Raw genomic sequence first — 23,957 nt, forward strand, 5'->3', positions numbered from 1 at the left:
GATGGGCTGAATTCTACCAAAAATTTAAAGAAAGTGTCAGTTGCTCAGTCATGGGATCTTTGTGACCCCAGAAGGAAAAAAAATACTATCAATTCTTGACAACTTACTTCTAAAAATTAAAGCAGAGGACATGATTTCTCAATTCATTGTATGAGGCCAGCACTATCTTATTACCCAAACTAGACAAAGACATTATAAAAAAAAAAAGAAGACTCTCTAATATTGCTCATGAACATATGTGCAAAAATTCTCAATAAAATAGTAGTAAATAATATCCAACAACATTTAAAAATACTAATACATCATAGCCAAGTATGATTTATTCTGGGTAGAACAACTGAACATCCATTTGTAGAAAAATCCAGATACAGAACACAAGACTTTCATAAAAATTGACTCAAAACGACCATAGACCTAAATGTAAAATGCAGAACTGTAACACTCCTGGAAGATAACATAGAAAATCTAGTTGACCTTGGGTTTAGTAATGTTTTCTCAGATATAATGCCAAAGAACAACCCATGGAAGAAATATTGATAAATTTGAATTCATTAAGATAAAAAATAACCTCTGTGAAAGACACTGTTAAGAGAATGAAAAGACAGATCAAAAACTAGAAGAAACTACCTTCAAAACATGTATCTGATAAGGGCTGGTATCCAAAATATACAAAGAACTCTAAACTCACAACAGACAAGAGATCTGAATACTACTACACACTTATTAAAATAGCTAAAATTTTAAACACTGATAACATCAAGTGTTGGCTAGGGTGTGAAGCAAAAGGTGCTTTCACGACTCAGTCACTTTTGAAGAGAGTTTGGCAATTTCTTAAAAAACTAAACATAAATTCATCATAATAGCAAGAACAGTGCCCATTGGTATTTAGGCAAATCAGCTCAAAATTACATTCACATAAACATTGGCACCTAATGTTTACAGCAACTTTATTTATAATTGATGAAACTTGCAGGTGATAGTAAAATGATCACTGGTTGCCAAGGGTTTAGGGAGAGGAAAGGTGGAATTAGTAGAGACAGTAGAGAAGATTCTTAGAGTAGTGAAACTATTGTGTATTATATAGTACTGCTGAATACATGCCATTATACATTTGTCCAAGTTCACAGAACGTGCAGCACAAAGAGTGAACTCTAATGCAAACTATGAGTTTCAGTAATGTATCAGTATCGGTTCATCCATTGTACCAAACAACTACACTAATGCAAGATATGGGTATGAAACGGTGTATGTGTGGAGAGGGAGTGATGAGGAGATACATGGGATCTCTAGATTTGCTGTTCAATTTTTCTGTAAACCCAAAATCACTCTAAAAAATAAAGTCTATTAATTTAAACAGAAATTAATTTAAAAACAGAAAAAAGCCAACTATAGGCCTAAAACATTCTATGTAATAGTCCAGTAGAGAATATTAACAAACAATGTTTGTACAGATCCCATATACATACTGAGACAATAATCACCCCAATCATCTGCTTAAACTTTTGTTTCACAGAAGCAGGGAATAAAAGGCAGAAAATCACTCGTCAATGGACTTGCCAAGTTATATGGCATAAATCAGAATGAAGCATCAAAGACAAAATATTTGTAAAGCAGAATGGGGGAAAAAATAAAAAAACAATCATCGCATTACTTTGTTCTGAAATAGCAGAGACAGTCCTTTGTGCCAGCTGTGGATCCTCAGAAATGAGCAACTGATGATAATGATTAATTCCATCCATGAGTGTTTCATTGTTGATAATTCCAACTATTGAAAGCCATCTTAATTTGGAAGAAACTTAGCAATATACCAGTGATTACACTTAAGAACTTCTGAGGGAAAAGTAAACAGATACTACTTTCAATACACTTTTATGGTTTATGTCATGACACTATAATACAGTGTAAAGTAAAACAATTACAAATAATTTTGAAGCCTAAACTGTTGCTATTAAAGTTTTAGTCCATTCCCTCTAAAATCTGTCTTTCTAATTATAGCTGTGCAAGATAATGTTTCCATCAAATCAACGCCAAAGAAAACATTCTTGGATTAACTTATTGGTATTATTATTACTATAAAATATCTACAACCCAGAAATAAGAGAATCTGCTTACTCCTCAAAACAAAGTAAACAAACAAAAATCAGTTTAAATGAAAAATATTTATATAGCTTATATCCTAAATTTGAGAATTATTTAAATTTTGTCCTCATAATAAATCACTTAGTATTTTTATTACTGTAATAACAAAAAAAAAACCATTTTTTATGGAAGGAAAGAGTCTTTAAATTCAATAGTGCTTTACAATTTTTTAAATTTTACACATATGATTTCATGTAATCCCATAATAACCCTTTTCCCCCTAATACTATATTACCCTAGCCTTTTCCCTTTCCCCACTGGTAACCTCACTCGTTTGTCTTCCAAATATGAGTCTGCTTCTTTTTTGTTTTATTCCCTAGTTTGTTGTATTTTTTTAGGTTCCACATATAAATGATATCATACCATATTTGTCTTTCTCTGACTTATCTCACTTAGTATATTGCCCTCTGAGACCATCCATATTGCTACAAATGCCAGAATTTCATTCTTTTTTATGGCTGAGCTGTACTCTACGGTCACACCTTCTTTATCTGGTCATCTCTTGATGAGGACTTAGGGTACAAGATCTATATTTTTAGCTGACTGATATATTGATAAAATGTGAAAATGAAATGAATGACTTTTCCTATACAGTCACCCTATTAATTGCTCTGGAGTTCAGTGTACTTCTGGTCTAGACTCAAAAATTTTTATACTTGACACTGAAAGCTTTTCTAGAGCAACTTTTAAAAACTCAAATCCCAAACCTGATTACAATTTTCCCATTGTAGAAAACCATGAAGAAATTTTTTATACAATTACACTGTAAAATATTTAGGTGAATCATGATATAAACACCAAAGACCTCCTACCTTAACACAGCATTTCTTCCATCACTCCTTGTACACCACACCTGGCGGGTTTGAAAACCTATCTCTATGTCCCCGGACTTGGCATGGTGATGTGCCTTGTAACTGTGATGTCTGAAAGTGACCAACTCCTTTGACTCAGAGCTAAAATCCAGAACGGTTCTTCCACTTAGGTTAAGTTCTTTGAGATGAGGCAGTCTACATTTACTCCATGGTCCAACTTTAAGGCTAAACGTATATTCCTCTGCCCCAAGAGGACAAGAAATGGGAGCATCACAGGCTCTTGACTCAGTCAAGTTAGGACACTGTGACCCTCCATAGAGAGGGAGGGCAATAGCTGAGCGAGTTCTGTGCTGTAACTGCTTCCCACACCCATTGCTACACGTAGACCACGGCGAGAACTCAGACACCACACAATCCCGTGGGCAAGGGATGAGGCACGCTTGTTCCGTGGGGGGCTGAGGGGCAAAGTGTTCACATATCTCATTCACAACCATGGTTCTGTTCAGCTTCTGAACACAGTGCACCGTCCGATGCTGCAACCCGTGCTGGGCGGTCACACACGCTGCAGCCCGAGGCCTGGCGGGGCCCAGGGCAGGAGGAGCGAGTACACAGTGGTGCCAGTCGGAAACCTCCCACTGGAAGAGGTCTCTGTGCCAGTCACAGACTCGGAAGCAGCTTCTTTCCTTCGGAGGTCTGTTGTGCTCATCACAGTTAGACAGGTGGCTTGTCCACCCCTCAGAGTGGAAACACCACAGGGCACGACTCTGGCTTCCGCCCGGCCCACAATTTCCTGTACACCTTCCCCAGGGGCCTGCGGGCAGAAAAGACAAAGGGGTCGATTACTCCAAGATCCCAGCCCACCATCCACACAGAAACAGGTCAATCTGTACACCTTGAGACACAAGCAGTGTGAAATTGTGAAATACGAAAAAAAAAAAATAACTTAGTGGTTAAGAAAGTGGATTCTACTCTACATCAGTTGGCCCTTCTTGAAACCTCCAATCCATCTCTTACAGCAATGTCAACTTGGATGAATTACCTCAACTTTCTAAGTCTCAGTTTCCCACCTACAGGAACAGATAATTAAAGTGCTGACTTGCAGAGTTTTTCTGAGGATCAATAATAAAATGTGATTCCAAGTAACAATACACATGTAATAAATGATTGGTATCATTATAATTATTATGTCTCAAAGCCTATATATCTAACTCAATATTAATACTTTCAAGTTAGGCAGAGTTTCATCTAAAAGAATAGCCCCAAATCCAGGATTTTAATAAACTAGGATTTTTCATGTTTCCAGTTCTTCAGCTCACAACCTAAGTATAAGCTCAGAAGAAAAAGACATTTAAAAAAATAACTTGCAAAAGCATCCTAAATATATATTTGCTTTCTAAATACTGTCCTCAGTTTTGCTTTTTACTTACAGAATGAAAAAGGAAAATCTGATACAGGGGTAAAAGTGAAGTTAATAAAAGCAGCAGCACTGAACTGTCTGTGGAAATCCTGCCCCTACAATCCCTGAAAGATACTGGCTGGTTAAAGCTTCCAAGGGCATCCCTGGTGGCTCAGTGGTGAAGAATCCTCCAAAGCAGGAGACATAGGATGCGTGGGTTTGATCCCTGAGTCAAGAAGATCCTCTGGAAGAGGAAGCGTGGCAACCCACCCCAGTATTCTGGCCTGGAAAATTCCAAGGACAGAGAAGTCTGGTGGGCTACAGTCTATGAGGTCGCAGAGTCAGACATGACCTAGCAACTAAACAACAATAACTTCCAACATTAGCTTGTAATATGCCAAATCTTTTAATTAATGAATTAGTTTTATGAGAAAGTTTCAAGAAATGGACAGATAAAAGAGCTACCCATTGACGTGTCTTGCTTTTCTTTTTGCATCCTAACTATAAACACACTGGCTGGCCTCATCCATTAGGCTGATCATCGATCTTTCCACAAAGACAGCAAGTAATCACATTTTGTGTCAATGGGGAAAAAAAAATAGTTTCCTCCTTTTCTCTTTACTTAAATATTTAATAAGAGCCTGAAAAAAGAAGTTTATCACTGTTATGTTTGCTCCTTTACTAGGTTTGGAATCACCAGAGAGGCAACTCACACCCTGAGAAATCATTTAATTTCCACAAGCAAGAGAAAGAAGGTGAGGTCTTTCTCTCTTTCCTCAAATCTGATCAAACTCCAACATGTCACTTAATTAGTCCCTGGAATGTATTTTCAAGCACATCCAGTACATTTCTAGGAGCAGTAAATGTGTATAGTAACATGCATTTAGGAAGAGACACGTGCCTCCCCAGAGAAACAGGTATTTGCATTTGCTGCAATGAGGATCTCTCTGTGGCAGGGCAATACTTTTGAGGTTGTAATGTACCCAGTCCACCAGTTCTTTCCCCGAGCCCTGGGTGTGCAGACCTGCTATTCTAGGCAATACCATGTTGATAATTTCAGTGCTGATGATTCCTGTCACTTTGTGAAAGAGAATAAAATGTACTCTCATCTTCTTTTGGTGCCCCCACACTCGAGTGTGGTGCTCCATTTCTTGTTGAAACAGAGTTGTACTGAATGAAGTCAGCCTACAGTCACCAAAATGCCCTTTGGTTTCCCACACTCTTTCCGGGGTGAGCCGTCCCAGCACTGTCTCCTCAGGCAGTCAGTGTGCATGGGAAGCGCAGCGTTCAGCACAGGTCGACTAATCAGTCATCTTTAATTCTGATTATTTCCTCCTGAATCACCCACAGCTTAGTATTCTGTACACTGAGATGCTCACTGTGACAGGATGGTCATTTTCAGGCTCCAGGTGTCTAGATGTTCTGGAACAGATTCAGGTTCAATATGCCACTCCCTGCCCAGCATCCCAGACCCCGCATGCGAATATTTACGATCATTAAAAACAAACTACAAAACCCAAATCCACGGTTACTATTTCAAAAAATATGTGATTGTAGGAAACTTTTTAAATCTTTAGATTTTAATCATTTAAAATTATTTCATAATTTTAATCAATTAAAATTAGATTTTAATTTTTGATCTATCCATGAGTTTGGGATTAACATATACAGGCAAATTCTTTACTGCCTGAGCCACCAGGAAAGCCCAACATATACATACTAGTATATATAAAGTAGACAACCAATAAGGACCTATTATATAGCACAGGGCACTGTACTCAATATTTTATAATAACAAACAAGGGAAAAGAATCTGGTTTAAAAATAAAATAAAATTAAAAAAAAAAAGAATCTGAAAAAGTATATATATATATATAAAACATATATAAAACTGTTTATATGTGTAACTGACTATATGACAGTTTATATATATATATAACTGATGATATATTCAGTTTATATATACACATACTGCATTATGTGCTCACTCAGTCATGTCTGACTCTTTGTGACCCTATGCTCTGTAGCCCACCAGGCTCCTCTATTCATGGGATTTCCCAGCAAGAATATTGGAGTGGACTGCCATTCCCTAATCCAGGGGATCTTCCTGACCCAGGGATCAAACCCAGGTCTCTGTGTCTCCTGCACTGGCAGCCAGATTCTTTACCCTGGCACCACCTGGGAAGTCCATATATATAATATATAAGTATATATAGTAACTATATATAATATAACTAAATCATTTTGCTGAACACCCAAAATTAGCACAACATTGTAAATCACTTACACTTCAATTAAATAAATAAAATCTGTTTTGAATGATCTAAAACAGTTATTGGTTAAAATGAAAACAAAGCTTTTTTTGCTAAAACACTGGGTTTTAAAATATAGGCTGTCAGTTTCTATTTCTTTAGGTATCATGTATATACAACTTTATACTTAGGATTTATTCCTGTATATTAAAGAATGTAAGATGAAAACAGTGGAGCCTCTTCTAACCGATCTTGAAAAGCTAACAGTAAATTTAATCATCTAGAACTTCTTACAAAGTGATCCTTATTCTTAATTTTAAAATATTTGATTAACACATTTTCTTATTATTAACATTCTGTTTTCTTCCAAGTTTTTGCCCATTTTCAAAACTGTTAAGGTAGCTTTTTTTATTATTTGAAATCATTAATATTTTAAACTATATAAATTACTGTTCTTCCCTTTGCTTTCATTTCTCCATCTATATAGAATTTTACAAACAGACAAATTTTTTTCTAGATCAATGGAAGACAAAATATAATTATTAACAATTATTCTCCAATTAAAAACAAATAAATAGAGAGAAATAATTACTACCATTTGTTAAAGCCTAGTGGTGTTGTACTGTATTTGTTTTCTTGTTAAATATTCAGGAATTTTACCAGGTGGTCATTAAATCATTCATGATTTAAAATCAGCCATGGTAGGAGTATTTACATCACACTACAAATCAAGGCAAATGCAGGCTTTTTTTTTTTTTTAAACAGTGAGCCAGTTGGTTTATCTTACATCACTGGTGACTTGATAAGTGCCTTCCTTCCTTCTGTTCCTTATAACAATCCCATGAAGTGGGGCTACTTTGCTCATTTTATCAGTTGAGGGAAATGGAACTCTTAGAAGTTACAATGCACACCCAAGTTACACAACTAGAGTGTGATAGACTAGAATGAAACTCCAGATCTGTGTGACCCCAAGCTTGGGCCCCTGCCCTACATTTGAAAAGACCCTTTCTACGGTGTGCATTGGTATGTGTGATCCTAAAATCACAAGGCAAATGCATTTCTTCACTTAGCTACAATCTCTCCAATTTGTTAATATTCCTTTGGATGTGAGTAGAACAATTCATCAAGGTTGTGGCGGCGCAGGATTTCCCCCTCTTGACCCTGGGAAGTTAGGACAGCAGTTTTTGCATACTAAGACACACGCATGTTTATAAACTTAAGTCACCTCATTTAGGAAGGCATGGTCGAGGGAGAATAGTTTTTCCACATGTTAAAGCGAACTTTGCAGACAACTGAAAAGAATCTGAATAACAAGTAAATGTAACTTGAATTGGCTATGCTTGGAAAAAATGAAAAACAAATTGTAAACAAGACATCTGAGATATGACAAGACCTCTCAGCAATTGACCTATAACAATTTGCATTTTTCAGACATGGAGAGAAAAATGTGTCCCATGATTTATTCAGTTGTGTTTGGCTATGAACTTAAAACACACACAACAGTGAAAATCATACAGCCCTGAGGGATTTTGCCTTTTCAAAAAACATGCATATTGAAGTAAAGTGTGACCTGCAGTATGACAAATCTTAAATCCCTTGTCCAAGTGCAGAAATAGGAGAGCTGATTAAAATTTTGAGCAGTTGCATGAAGAAAAAAGAATATCACTTTTAAATTTGACATATATATATAAAACATATGGTTATATTCAGAATATACATCTGAGATAAATAATCTAAAGAAACAAATAAGAAATCTATGTACAAACAATAATCATTTTATATTTTTTAATTGGAAATAAGCTTCAAGTAACACAAATAAAACAAAATTTTCATTACTCTAGGAGATGGACCCTACAAGATACTGCTCTGATTTATGTCAAAGAGTGTTCTGACTATGCTTTCCATAATTTTATACCATGGTCATATGCTGCTGCTCCTGCTGCTAAGTCACGTCAGTCACGTCTGACTCTGTGCGACCCCATAGATGGCAGCCCACCAGGCTCTGCTGTCCCTCGGATTCTCCAGGCAAGAACACTGGAATAGGTTGCCATTTCCTTCTCCAATGAATGAAAGTGAAAAGTGAAAGTGAAGTCACTCAGTCACGTCTGACTCAGCAACCCCATGGACTGCAGCCTACCAGGCTTCTCCGTCCATTGGATTTTCCATGCAAGAGTACTGGAGTGGGTTGCCATTACCTTCTCTAATCTGGTGATATAATTAGGTCTTTAATCCATTTTGAGTTTGGAGGTTCCTTAAAAATCTAAAAATAGAACTACCATATGATCCAGAAATCCCATTCCTGGACATATATATGTAGAAATCCATACTTCAAATATATATATGCACCCCAAAGTTCTTTGCAGTACTATTTACAATAGCCAAGACATGGAAAAAAATCTAAATGTCCATCAACAGATGAAAGGATAAACAAGATGTGGTACATATATACAATGGAATATACTTAGCCAACCAGTCCATTCTGAAGGAGATCAGCCCTGGGATTTCTTTGGAAGGAATGATGCTAAAGCTGAAACTCCAGTACTTTGGCCACCTCATGCAAAGAGTTGACTCATTGGAAAAGACTCTGATGTTGGGAGGGATTGGGGGCAGAAGGAGAAGGGGACGCCAGAGGATGAGATGGCTGGATGGCATTACTGACTCGATGGACGTGAGTCTCAGTGAACTCTGGGAGTTAGTGATGGACAGGGAGGCCTGGCGTGCTGCGATTCATGGGGTCACCAAGAGTCGGACATGACTGAGCGACTGATCTGATCTGATACTTAGCCATAGAAAATGGTGAAATAATACCATTTGTAGCAAAATGAATGGACCTAGAAATTATCATACTAAGTGAAGTCAGACAAAGAAAGACAAACATCAATTATATGTAGAATCTAAAAATGATACAAATGAACTTATTTGCAAAACAGAAACAGACTCACAACTTAGAGAACAAATCTATGGTTACCAAAGGGGAAAGGGAGGTAGAAGAAAGGATAAATTAGGAGGTTGGAATTAACATATACCCACAAGTATGTGTAAAACAGATAATCAACAAGGACCCACTGCCAAGCATATAGAATGCTATTCAATACTATGTAATAAACTATATGGGAAAAGAATCTGAAAAAAAGAATATATATATATATATATACACACACATATATATATATATGCAGATATGCAGATGACTCCACCCTTATGGCAGACAGCAGGAGAAAAAAAAATAAAAAACTAAAGAGCCTCTTGATAAAAGTGAAAGAGGAGAGTGAAAATGTTGGCTTAAAACTGAACATTCAGAAAGCTAAGATCATGGCATCTGGTCCCATCAATTCATGGCAAATAGATGGGGAAACAATCGAAACAGTGACAAACTTTTTGGGGGCTCCAAAATCACTGCAGATGGTGACTATAGCCATGAAATTGAAAGATGCTTGCTCCTTGGAAGAAAAGCTATGACAAACCTAGACAGCATATTCAAAATCAGAGACATTACTTTGCCAACAAAGGTCCGTCTAGTCAAAGCTATGGTTTTTCCAATAGTCATGTATAGATGTGAGAGTTGGACTATAAAGAAAGCTGAACACCAAAGAATTGATGCTTTTGAACTGTGGTGTTGGAGAAGACTCTTGAGAGTCCCTTGGACTGCAAAGAGATCCAACAAGTCCATCCTAAAGGAAACCAGTCCTGAATATTCATTGGAAGGACTGATGCTGAAGCTGAAACTCCCAATACTTTGGCCACCCATGTGAAGAACTGACTCATTTGAAAAGACATTAATGCTGGGGAAGACTGAAGGCAGGAGGAGAAGGGGATGATAGAGGATGAGATGGCTGGATGGCATCACCAACTTGATGGACATGAGTTTGAGTAAGCTCAGGGAGCTGGTAATTGACAGGGAAGCCTGGCCTGCTGCAGTCCATGGGGTCACAAAGAGTCGGACATGACTGAGCAACTGAAATGAACTGAAACTGAATCACTTTGTTATACAGCAGAAAGTAACACAACATTGCAAATCAACTCTACACCAACATAAAATAAAAATTTAAAACCAAAAAAAACACAAAATTGAGAACAATTAAAGGTTTAAAAGTTTAATTACATACATAATTACATAGATAAGTTTTAAACTAAAACTTGAAAACATTTCAATGGTGTAATAGGAATAGTAATTTTCTACTTGTTTACCTGCACTAAGATTATGTAAAATCACCATCCACCTGTGACTCATTACCCTTTCTATGAAATAAACACAGCTACTCTGCAATAAACTGTGAAGTATTTCAAGTCACTTCAGTTCTAATTAACATGCTAACATTTTTGTATCAGTTCAGTTCAGTCGCTCAGTCATGTCCAACTCTTTGCGACCCCATGAATTGCAGCACGCCAGGCCTCCCTGTCCATCACCAACTCCCGGAGTTCACCCAGACTCACGTCCATCGAGTCAGGGATGCCATCCAGCCATCTCATCCTCTGGCATTCCCTTCTCCTCCTGCCCCCAATCCCTCCCAGAATCAGAGTCTTTTCCAATAAGTCAACTCTTCACATGAGGTGGCCAAAGTACTGGAGTTTCAGCTTTAGCATCATTCCCTCCAAAGAAATCCCAGGGCTGATCTCCTTCAGAATGGACTGGTTGGATCTCCTTGCAGTCCAAGAGACTCTCAAGAGTCTTCTCCAACACCACAGTTCAAAAGTATCAATTCTTCAGCGCTCAGCGTTCTTCACAATCCAACTCTCACATCCATACATGACTACTGGAAAAACCATAGCCTTGACTAGACGGACCTTCGTTGGCAAAGTAATGTATTTGCTTTTGAATATGCTGTCTAGGTTGGTCATAACTTTCCTTCCAAGGAGTAAGCGTCTTTCAATTTCATGGCTGCAGTCACCATCTGTAGTGATTTTGGAGCCCCAAAAAACAAAGTCTGACACTGTTTCCCCATCTATTTCCCATGAAGTGATGGGACCAGATGCCATGATCTTCGTTTTATGAATGTTGAGCTTTAAGCCAACTTTTTCACTCTCCTCTTTCACTCTCACCAAGAGGTTTTTTAGTTCCTCTTCACTTTCTGCCGTAAGGGTGGTGTCATCTGCATATCTGAGGTTATTGATATTTCTCCCGGCAATCTTGATTCCAGCTTGTGCTTCTTCCAGCCCAGCATTTGTCATGATGTACTCTGCATATAAGTTATATAAGCAGGGTGACAATATACAGCCTTGACGTACTCCTGTTCCTACTTGGAACCAGTCTGTTGTTCCATGTCCAATTCTAACTGTTGCTTCCTGACCTGCATATAGCTTTCTCAAGAGGCAGGTCAGGTATAGAAGTGAATTTTTTTGGACACAGGGTAGCATTGATGAAATCTCAAGTTACATTCACCTTTATAACTCTATGATTCCTCTTTTGTTGTCTGGGTTTTTGAAGAAAGTGCAAATCTGTGAATGTTCTAATGTAATATTCCTCTAAAAGTAGAAAAGTTCTGGCAAATTGTATTCCCTTAATTAAGTTATCCTTAAGTGGATTAGTTTTGATGAATGCATCACCCAATCTAAATCATCACAGTTAAAGCAGCCCACAGGATGCCTGAATATTAGGTGCGGTATTAAGAAGCCTGCAACCAAGGGGAAAAAAAGCACTCCAGAGAACAGGGAATAAACATATTCCCAGGAGCATTCACACTGTTCTCACCACTATTTGAAGTAGCAAACTTGATTTAATACCATTCACACAATAGGAAGAGATGTTTGTTTTATTATTCACTTTCTTTCAACCACAGCTTTTATTATCCTGACATTGCTTTATATTTAACTTGACCAAGAACACTGAGAAATGACATGGATGACATGGCTGAGCTTTACTGTTCTAAACAAATTATTGGTGGATAATTACTGTACCAAAGCACTCAGAAACCTGAGCATTAGACAATGTGACATAAAACAGCATTGATCCACTTGTAAGATGTCTCATCTACAAGAAATTGCTTGGAATTTCTGTCATAACTTTCACATCTCAAAAAGCTTTCACATTGATCATGGAGAAATTAAAGTAATATCTCCATTACACAGTGGACAATTATCTAGGAAATCACACTTTCTAAAATACATCAAAGAACCCAAGGGATGAGAAAAAGTGGCCAGTGAACATTTATTCACTGAAACAACCATTATTCATTATCTGCTATTTGACAAGTAGTGTATTAGACTCTGGGAATATAAAAATGAATGAGACATTAAATACATCTCATAATAACTGTGCACTAAATACAGTACCTACTTGCTTATGAAGGGACGTCAGGCCCCTCAGGGTTGTCCACACGTGGCTTGTGCACAGCACTAACAATCTTAAGTCGATTTCCCAGAGTTTATTAAATCGAAAGCAGAAGCCTAGAAGTTGAGAGGGACCACTGAGGGCAGGTACAGTGATGAAAGTCAGAAGAGATGATAGCTTCTGAGTCTACATTTCAAAATATATTATAATAATTAATAACTGCCACTAGCAGGGGATGTATAAAGTCACCCAATGCTTTCTAACCTTTCAGAGCAAACCTGCTTATTAGATATATCCATTTGTGAGTTATGCCTCTGATAGCAACAGGCACACAACACAGAAAATGGAGAGACAGGAAAAAAAATTAATGGGAAGGAATTTAAACCCTAATGCATTTCATTTATTTTATGGATTTTATTAGATTTTTTTTTTCATTAGAGTATAGTTGATTTACCACGTGTTAGTTTCAAGTGGGCTTCCCAGGTGGTGCTGGTAGTAAAGCACCTGCCTGCCAATGCAGGAGACATAAGAGACGTGGGTTCGACCCCTGGATAGGGAAGATCCCTGGAGGAGGGCACCATGGACAGAGGAGCCTGGTAGGCTCACCGTCCATAGGGTTACAAAGAGTCAGACACAACTGAAGTGACTTACCGTGTTGCACAGCACATTCGTTTCAGATACACAGAAAAGTGAATCAGCTATACAAAAACATACACCCACTCTTTTTCAGATTCTTTTCCCATATAGGCCATTACAGAGTATTGAGTAGAGTTCCCTGTGCTATAGAGTAGATTCTTATTAGCTATCTGTTTTATATATAGTAGTGTGAATATGTCAATCCCAACCTTCCAATTTATTCTTCCCCATCTTAACCCCTGGTAACCATAAATTTGTATTCTACATATGTAACTCCGTTTCTGCTTTGTACAATAGATATGTTCATTTGTACCCTTCTTTTAGATTCCACATATAAGCAATATCATATGATACTTGTCTTTCTCGCACTTAATTCACTCAGCATAATAATCTCTAGGTCTATCCACATTGCTGAAAATGGTATTATTTCATTCTTTTTTATGGCTTAATGATATTCCACTGCATATATGTAACACATGTTCTTTATCCATGTCTCTGTTGTAAAAAACACAATGACACGGAGGTTAAACATGTTACTAAATGACCAGTGGATCACTGAAGAAATCAGAGAGAATATAAAAAAATACCTAGAGCAAATGACAATGAAAATACAATGATCCAAAAACAATTGACACAGCAAAAGCAATTCTATGAGGGAAATTTATAGCAATACAATCTTACCTCAAGAAATAAGAAAAATCTCAAATAAACAACCCAACCTTACATCTAAAGTAACTAGAGAAAGAAGAATCAACAAAATCCAAAGTTAGTAGAAGGAAATAAACCATAAAGATTAGAGCAGAATAAAAGAAATAGAGACAAAAAAGTAACAGCAAAGATCAATGAAACTAAAAACCGGTTCTTTGAGAATATAAACAAAACCTTTAGCCAGACTCATTAAGAAAAAAAGGAAGAGGACTCAAGTCAATAAAATTAGAAAGGAAAAAGGAGAAGTTACAACGGAGATAACAGAAATGTCAAGGATCATAACACACTACTACAAGCAACTATGCACCAATAAAATGGACAACCTAGAAGAAATGGACAAATTCATACAAAGGTACAACCTTCCAAGGCTGAACCATAAGGAAATAGGAGATATGAACAGAGAAATCACAAGCACTGAAATTGAAATTGTAGCAATCACAAGTACTGAAATTGAAATTGTGATTAAAAATCTCCCAACAAACAAAAGTCTAAGATCAGCTGACTTCACGGGAGAATGTATGAAGTATTTAGAGAAGAATTAACACCTACCCTTCTGAAACTCTTCCAAAAAATTGTAGCGAAAGAAACACTCCCAAGCTCATTATACAAGGCCACCAATACCCTGATAATAAAACCATACAAAGATATTATACCACAAAAAAAAGAAAATTATAGGCCAATGTCACTGATGAACATAGATGCAAAGTTTCTAAACAAAATACTGAATCTAACAACACATTAAAAGGATCATCCATACACCATGATCAACTGAGATTCATTCAAGGGATACAAGGAGTCTAAAATATCCACAAATCAATCAATGTGATACTCCACATCAACAAACTGAAGAATAAAAACCATATGATCCATCAAAAAATGTCCACTGACTGACAGATAAACGAATACAGAAATTGTGGTACATATACCCAGTGGAATATTACTCAGCTATTTAAAAGAACACATTTGAGTCAGTCCTAATGAGGTGTATGAACCTAGAGCCTATTATTCAGAGTAAAGTCAGAAAGAGACAAATATTGCATATTAACACATGTATATGGAGTGATAGTACTGATGAATCTATCTGCAGGGCAACAACGGAGACACAGACTTGTGGACACAGTCGGGGAAGGAGAGGGTGGGACGAATTGAGAGAATAGTATGGAAACATACATTACCATATGGAAAAGAGATAGTATGTGGGAATTTGCTGTGTGACACAGGGAGCTCAACCCAGTGCTCTGTGACAGCCTCAGAGTAGGACGGGGTAGAATGGGGAGGAAGGTTACAGGAGGGAGGGGACATACATATACCTGTGATTCATGTATGGCAGAAACCAACACAATATTGTAAAGCAATTATCCTCCAATAAAAAGATTAATAAAAAGAGAGAAAAAATTACTAAAAAAAAAATTATCATCTCAATAGATGTAGAAAAAGCTTCTGACAAAATTCACCTCCCATTTATAATAAAAAATAACTCTCCAAAAAGTAGGCAAAGAAGGAACCTACCTCAATGTAATAAAGGACATGTATGACAAACCCATAACAAACATCATTTTTAATTGTGAAAAACAGAAAGCATTTCCTCTCAGATCAAGAATAAGACAGGATGTCCACTCTGGCCACTATTATTCAACATAGTTTTGGAAGTCCTAGCCATGACAATCAAAGAAGAAAAAGAAATAAAAAGAATCCAAATTGGAAAAGAAAAACTATAACCACTTGCACATGACATAATACTATACATGGAAAACCCTGAAGATGTCACCAGAAAACTACTAGAACTCATCAATGAATTTGGTAAAGTTGCAGGATATGAAGTTAATGCACAAAAATATCTTGCATTCCTATACACTAACAATAAAGGATCAGAAAGAGAAATCAGGGAAACATTCCCATTTACCATCACATCAAAAAGCATAATAAAGAGTGCCGGGAGAAATATCAATAACCTTTATGGCACCCTATGGCAGAAAGTGAAGAAGAACTAAAGAGCCTCTTGATGAAAGTGAAAGAGGACAGTGAAAAAGTTGGCTTGAAGCTCAACATTCAGAAAACAAAGATCATGGCATCCAGTCCTATCACTTCATGGCAAATAGATGGGGAAAAAATGTAAACAGTGACAGACTCTTTTCTTGGGCTCCAAAATCACTGCAGATGGTGACTTCAGCCATGAAATAAAAAGATGCTTACCCCTTGGAAGAAAAGCCTTGACCAACCTAGATGCATATTAAAAAGCAAAGACATTACTTTCCTGACAAAGGTCCCTCTAGTCAAAGCTATGGTTTTTCCAGTAGTCATGTATGGATGTGAGAATTAGACTATAAAGAAAGCTGAGGGCCGAAAAACTGATGCTTTTGAACTGTGGTGTTGGAGAAGACTCTTGAGAGTCCCTTGGACTGCAAGGAGATCCAACCAGTTCATCCTAAAGAAAATCAGTCCTGAATATTCATTGGAAGGACTGATGCTGAAGCTGAAATTCCAATATTTTGGCCACCTGATGAAAAGAACTGACTCATTGGAAAAGACCCTGATGCTGGGAATGATTGAAGTTGGGTGGAGAAGGGGACAACAGAGGATGAGATGGTTGGATGGTAATCACTGCCTCAATGGAGATGAGTTTGAGTAAACTCGAGGAGTTTGTGATAGACAGGGAAGCCTGGTGTGCTGCAGTCACAGAGAGTCAGGCAAGACTGAGTGACTGAACTGAACTGAAAAAGCATAAAATAGCATTTAAAAAAATTCCATTGTATTTTTCATAGCAATCAAAAAACCCTCATTACTACTAAAACTATTTTCAAAATACATATTTGGGACTTTGAAAAATAAGTTTAGAAAAATTTCACAGAAACAGTCAAGAGACAGTAAACATTATTTTCATAAGTATAAAGATACACTTTTGAATATTTTTCATGATTTCAAATTCCAGACCACCACAGAGTATCTGGACTGCATATATGCACTTCCAGTAAGCATATACATTGCTGCTAACATCCCAAGTTCTTTTTGCATGATTGTGTTCTATTTGACATCTAACAGCACGTTCTAAGTCCATTTCATCGTTATGGACAGATGCCTCTGTCACTTATCATTTATGATTATAAATTATTAGTTGCCAGTAGCCAGAACATCCATTAAAAGAAGCTTGACAGCGGAGCAGATTAGAAGTCTATCTGAATGGCTAATCAGTTCATGCAAACACCATAGAGACAGAAAACTACCTTTTAAAAACTGTTTATCAATATTTCTGGTTTCTAAAAATTCTGAAGCCTAAAAGGGCATCTCAAACCTCATATACTTCATTGCATCCTGACATAAAGTGGGTCTTTTTAGATCACTCAAATATACAGCCTGCAAACCACCAAGACTGTAGGAATGGAAAGGAAATCTTATAGCCCAGCTTTTAGAGCTTTTTGAGTGAAGTCCAAACGAATTCCATGACTTGCTCAAGGTCACGCAGTCATTTGGAGCAGAAATGGAATGGATGATGGCCTTCCAGAAGCCCAATCCAGTGATCTTTACAGTATATCACACTGGTTTCCGTTATAACACTCTACAACTGCAAGGGGAGGAAAGGGCTCCATCAACGGTCCGTCATCCAAGGTGGAAAGGGAGGAAAAACAGAACAGACAAATGGAAATTCCATAGAAATGCACTTTATATAAGCAACAGACTGACTGTGAATGCTGAGGGAATTTAATCTCCTAGATCACCAGCTAGGAACACACAGCTTCCCAGAGGCCCTTCACAGTTGATTACGTGAAAAGGGATCCTTTCTGCCTCTATGTGTGTGAGAACATGGACAAAGTTACTATTTGGGTACATCCAACAAGGCTCAGGGGTTCAGCACACAAAGAAAATCATAGGCACCAATAAGAAGTGATGTGTCCTTAGAATAAATATAGCATTAATAGTAACAGCTGTCATTTTTGAAACATTTACTATCCTCCCCATCATTACTGAGATTGGTGTGCTTTGCTAAATGAGGTCATCAAAGCCTGAGGTCAAAGAGCTTTTTCAGGGTAAATGGCTCAGTTGTCCTGATACTGTACTCTTCAGTTTTATCGACTCCAAATATTTCCCACTGTAACTGCAGTTTACCTATTTTTAGAAGCCATAGCTCTTGAGCAAATAAAGCCATGCAAAGCCCCTTAGGTAAAATATATTTAGGAGGAGGTCTATTCTGAGGGCAGCTGGTGTGAGGGGCTCAGGGTCCTGCTCTTCCTCTCCTGCCTACACCCCTCAGCCTTGCCAGAGTCCCAGCTCAGTGGCCCAGCTCCCTGATGGCCCCAGAACTCCTGGGGCTTTGATACCTGTCAAGGGATATTGATGGGATGTTCTCATCCCATATATATGCTCCACTCAACTTTGACTTTACTTGCAATAAACACTTCAGCTAAGCCCCCTCAATTCCCTGAAGACACACACACATACACACACACACACACACACACACACACACACAAACCATTTATTCAGATGTTTTGCATCAGTTCAGTGAGAAAGGCAATGAAGTATAGGCCAGACATGGAGTAAAGCTGAACTCTCCCCAGTATTCTAAAGGACTTTCTCCCTTTCCTTATTGATCACTAGGCAGTGATGACTCTTCAGGAGGATCAGAGATGTGTTTGTTTTATACCACAAAGAAAGCAAAGTGGAGCAAGTGCTTGGAATGTTGACATTTGTAGGCTGTGCCTCCACCCAGAACATAGAAACCAAGTTCCACAGTGAATAATCAATATGTGAGGAAAGCCTTGCCTATTGTTGTCTATTAGAGGCTCATGGAAAAGGCAGCAATGTTGGCCCTATACGTGTAAGCTTTAAGAATACATAAATCCTTTTTATGTCTGAGTCATATTCCATTGGATTTGTCACTGTTTAGTCACTAAGTCGTGTCCAACTCTTTTGCAACCCCATAGACTATAGCCCCCAAGCTTCTCTGTCCATCCGATTTCCCAGGCAAGAATACTAGAGTGAACTGCCATTTCCTTCTCCAGGGGATCTTTCTAACCCAGGGACAAAACCCACATCTCTTGCACTGCAGGCAGATTCTTTACCACTGAATCACCAGGGAGGCTCCTGTGTTTCCTTAGCTTATGCTTCAAAGAACAAACATCCAACATAATGCCCAATGGGCTTCTTAAATGTTGGTTTTACAAAACCCCACCTGTAATACCCATTACTCTTTGCTGCAACTCTTTGGACTCCTTACTGCCAGCCTCCACGAAGCCCATGCAATCAGGAATGGAGTGTCCAATCTTCTAAGGGTCGTTAGCTAAATGAAATACCTGTCTACAGAAATACTGTTGATCTTAGTCATAGCTCTAATCAGAATATCCTAATTGCTTCAGGCACATTACTGAACAAGATGCTATTATCATTTTTTCTCTTAGACGATTCAAATAAATAAGAATTATATATCAGATCTTACCATCCCAGTCTATGACTCACAACCCTAAAAAGTGACAGGGGGTAGAATTATCATGGTGGTCACAGGCTTGTTATAATAACAGCGCTGACATGGTAGCAGACACTGTGGCTGACGTTTAATAACAACCACGTTACTCAATCCCCAAAGCAGCCTTGAAAAGTAGGCTAATTTAGAAAGGACTCCTAGATGCCCTAAGTTCCCTAGATATTTTCAGGAAACTTGACAGAAAGAGAAAAAAGAGAGCAAATATGGTCTTCTGTTGACACGATAATATTCTCAGACACCCAGGAAAACACCTAAGAAAAGAGGAGTCTGGAAGACTTGCTTTAAAACTGTTAACTTGGGACACTGCTCAGCCTGAGAAGGAAGCCCCAGACACAGAGGTAAAGCTGAGAAACCTGCCATGATACAGGTTTCCAGTGGAACCGCAAACACTCTGTGGAAATACCTTCATGCTCACATCTTAGGGGGATTTGAGTGGCACCATTATTCGGAAGGGTGTTTAGGTCAAAGACCCGGCACCCACATTCCTATGGGGTTGACAGATGGAAGAACCATGGTTGAAAGGTATATTTTGCTTATAGAAGCACAGAGATTAATTAGATGGTGATCTGAAGATATTTTTGAAACCAAACATAGCACAATAAACCTCTGACTTCTGTGTAGACAGAAGTCTAGTCCATTAAGGTTCTGTTGGATGTTCCTGAGGAATGGGTCTCCTTCCCCTGACACATGCTTCCTGCCTCAACAATAAAAGTTTATCCCTTATGTTTCTGCTACCTGGGACAAAATTGATAATAATAGAGATCCTGATGTTAGTGAGAGAGAGAGACATAGAGACCTTGTATCTTCCTTCCCCAGAAAGAAAATGGTAGCTGTGGATGTCCAGGCAGATAAGGCCAGGGCCAGTGGGAACCTCTGAGAGATCCAGCACAGTGGAAAAGTTACACAAGGAACCAGCTATGACACGGAAGTTCTAGAGAGAGTTGACAGCTACCCTACCAAGAATAAGGGCCATCTAAGTGGTCGCCAGTATGAACTGATGGTTGAGGAATAGGTAGACTTCCCAGAGGAAAGAGGAGGGACTCCAGTGGTAAGAAGGTTCAAAATCATCAAACTAATCTAAAGATGAATGAAAAATGTGAATTTTTTGCATACCTAAATTTTATGGGGGTGTTTCACTCATTTATTCAGAGGAAATCTTGCAAAAACTAGAAGTATAATGCCATAAGAGTGCATCCAGTCAGTAAGGCAGAAGCCCAAGGGTAGAGAGATAAAGGACGATGCCCAGCAGGTCTGGCCCCTGGTGGAATCCAAATAGAGGAACTTCCCACTCCTTGCCATTACTCATTCTAAATTGAAAGTCACTCAGTTATGTCTGACTCTTTGCAACCCCATAGACTGTAGCTTGCCAGGCTCCTCTGCTCATGGAATTCTCCAGACAAGAATACTGGAGTGGTTAGCCATTCCCCTCTTGAGGGAATCTTCCAAACCCGCAGGTTGAACCCAGATTTCCCACACTGCAGGCAGATTCTTTACCATCTGAGCCACTCATTCTAAGGCCAGTGCTTAATTCTAGGCAGAATGAGACTGAGGAACAAATTGAAAATCAATCTCCAAAGAACAGATAAAGCTGATTCATTTCTGAACTCAAGTAAAATCAATACAAAGAACTTGAATATTTGGCTGCCTAAATATTAAACAAGAAAATCTGGAATGGACATTGTCCTCCTTGAAAGAAGTGGAACCTCAAGAAAGTATCTCATCAAGGTGAAGGTTGCCATTGGCAGAACTGGCAGCCTAAGTCTTCAAGAGCGAGGGCGCATCAGACATTCTTATAAGTGGCCATGGATTGGCATGAGATGAAGAAGACCTACCTGGGTTCATGATCTATTCAGTCTACACAGTGGTGCACCCAAAGTTCTTAGCTGAGATGGGTACTGAGTATCACCACCACATATAACAGTTCAGGGGAATCAGAGGAGTAACAATAAGTATAGCCTCAACCACCCATTAAGCTGAGAGTCCTAAGGGACATTCAAGCCCTTTGATGGATAGCACACTGAGAAAATCCATCCTCGTGATTCTTTTCTAGCTAGGTGAGCACAGAGCAGTGGCCTGAAGCTTGGGTCAACTCCTTTTAGCCCCTCAACCCACCCACTCATGCATGATGGGAATTTCCCAGAGTGCTTTGTGGGAATTAATTTACAGTGAAAGTGAACTGAAGAAATGTCATTTGAGATATGGGGGTAGTGCGCATTCACATAATGAAAATAATAATTATTATAAGGTAATAGTCACTTAGGAAAGTGAAAGGAAAGGAAGGAAAGCTATGACAAACATAGATAGATCAAAAGAGACATCCCTTTGCCAACAAAGGTCCATATAGTCAAAGCAATGGTTTCTCCAGTAGTCGTGTATGGAGGTGTGAGTTGGACCATTAAGAAGGCTGAGCACCACAGTTGATGCTTTTGAATCATGGTGCTGGAGGAGACTCTTGAGAATCCCCTGGACAGCAAGGAAATAAAACCAGTCAATCCTAAAGGAAAGCAACCCTGAAGGGAAGGACTGATGCTGAAGCTGAAGCTCCACTACTTTGGCCACCTGACGCAAAGAGCCGACTCACTGGAAAAGACCCTTACGCTGGGGGAAGATTAAAGCCAAGAGTAGAAGGGGGTGATGGAGGATGAGATTGTTAGATAGCATAACCAACTCAATAAACATGAATTTGAGCAATCTCCAGGAGATAGCAGAGTACAGAAGAGCCTGGTGTGCTGCAGTCCATGGGGTAGCAAAAAGTCAGTCATGACTTAGCAACTGAACAACTAATAATCACTTGTAGACTTAATATACACGTGATCAAGAAAAAAAAAAACCTGCTGGATTTTAACCATTCCTGGGGACAAGGAAATACTCTTCTATCTCCCCATCTTTCCTGTGGTATCAGATTCTCATCAGAGATGACATGTCATCATTCAGGAATTCCTAAAATATTTTCAGAGGAACAAAGACATCCCCTGAGATAAAAATCCAAAGAAGGGCTCTGTTATTAAATAAATTTGGGGACAATGCAGAGTTAAACCAAATTTAAGATTTTCTTCTTTGTAGGACTTTTCCAATGTATGTAAAAGCTTTTAATGTACATGTGAATTTCCAAGAATTTATCCCTAGTGTGTAGCACTCACAAGTACCTTTGCTGACTTCACTCTTTCCCTAGAGGCAAACACAGAGAAAATATTTTGCATATGTGATGCTTTTCTCTTGTTAGCTGAGGTACTTGATCATATTTTATAACCTTAATAAGTTGAGATAACATGAAAGAAAAACATGTTTATAATTTTAATTTCAGAGTCCGTATATTAAGTTAAGGTTAAATAGCAACTTCCAAAGACTAGCACATACATTCCTCCCAGGATACAAACACACAAAACAAAGAATGCTTAAGAAGAAGTAAAAAATCTGCCACCTGTCCACAAAGGAGATGACACAAAGCACACAGCAGAGATAGCAGTTGTTAGGCAATCGCTGAGCACTTTCAAAGACCTAAAACACAAGCTCAAAGCACACGGAATGTGACAAGGCTTAACGGCAGAAAGGCACGAGCCAATTCAGAATAGTCCCTGAACCCATCATTAATTTACAGCTCAATAAAAGGATTTAAAATGTAGTACATATCAAGGTTTAGAGTTTCTGTATCATTTCAGACATAGTTTGTGCTATGCTGTGTTTGGGGCTTCACTGGGGCTCAGTCAGTCAAGAATCTGCCTGCAGAGCAGGAGATGCAGGTTCAGTCCCTGGGTCAGGAAGATCCCATGGAGAAGGAAATGGCAGCCCACTCCAACATTCTTGCCTAGGAAATCCCAAGAACAGAGGAGCCTAGCAGGAGAATTGTGCTGAGTCCATAGCGTTGCAAAGAAATGGACAGGACTGAGTGACTAAACAACCAACTGCCACCATGTTGGATTTTACTTCAGGATATAACAAGGTGTACTTTGCCGGCCACATATTAGTGAATTGCAACAATGTAATCACTGATTCCAAGTTTGGAACACAGCTTATTGTCTATATGCCATTCAGGGACCTTTACATGAATCTGATATTCTACAATAATACACAATAAACAGGACTGGTTTATACATATTTTATGCAATTATATTAGCATTATATTATATTAAATGTATAGTACACATTACATTAATATTATATATATAAATTATATGTTTTAGACAATTCTATTTCTTATGCATGGGGCTTCTCCACTGGCTCAGTGGTCAAGAACTTGCCTGTAAATGTAAGAGATGCAAGTTCAATCCCT

At 38.3% G+C, this 23,957-nt stretch overlaps 1 protein-coding gene across 3 annotated transcripts in view; it reads right to left on the minus strand.

Moving 5' to 3' along the window:
- The window catches only part of THSD7B (thrombospondin type 1 domain containing 7B), a 1,246,259-nt gene that overhangs the window by 716,765 nt on the left and 505,537 nt on the right, over positions 1–23,957 (minus strand). For all 3 annotated transcript variants that reach the window (XM_044935904.2, XM_025276961.3, XM_045164228.1), the window contains exon 3: positions 2,952–3,762. In XM_044935904.2, the coding sequence (XP_044791839.2) occupies positions 2,952–3,762 (811 nt within the window). The remainder of the gene's footprint in view (positions 1–2,951; positions 3,763–23,957) is intronic.

Source organism: Bubalus bubalis, chromosome 2 (assembly GCF_019923935.1).
Source record: "Bubalus bubalis isolate 160015118507 breed Murrah chromosome 2, NDDB_SH_1, whole genome shotgun sequence".
In the NCBI taxonomy this organism is placed as follows: domain Eukaryota; kingdom Metazoa; phylum Chordata; class Mammalia; order Artiodactyla; family Bovidae; genus Bubalus; species Bubalus bubalis.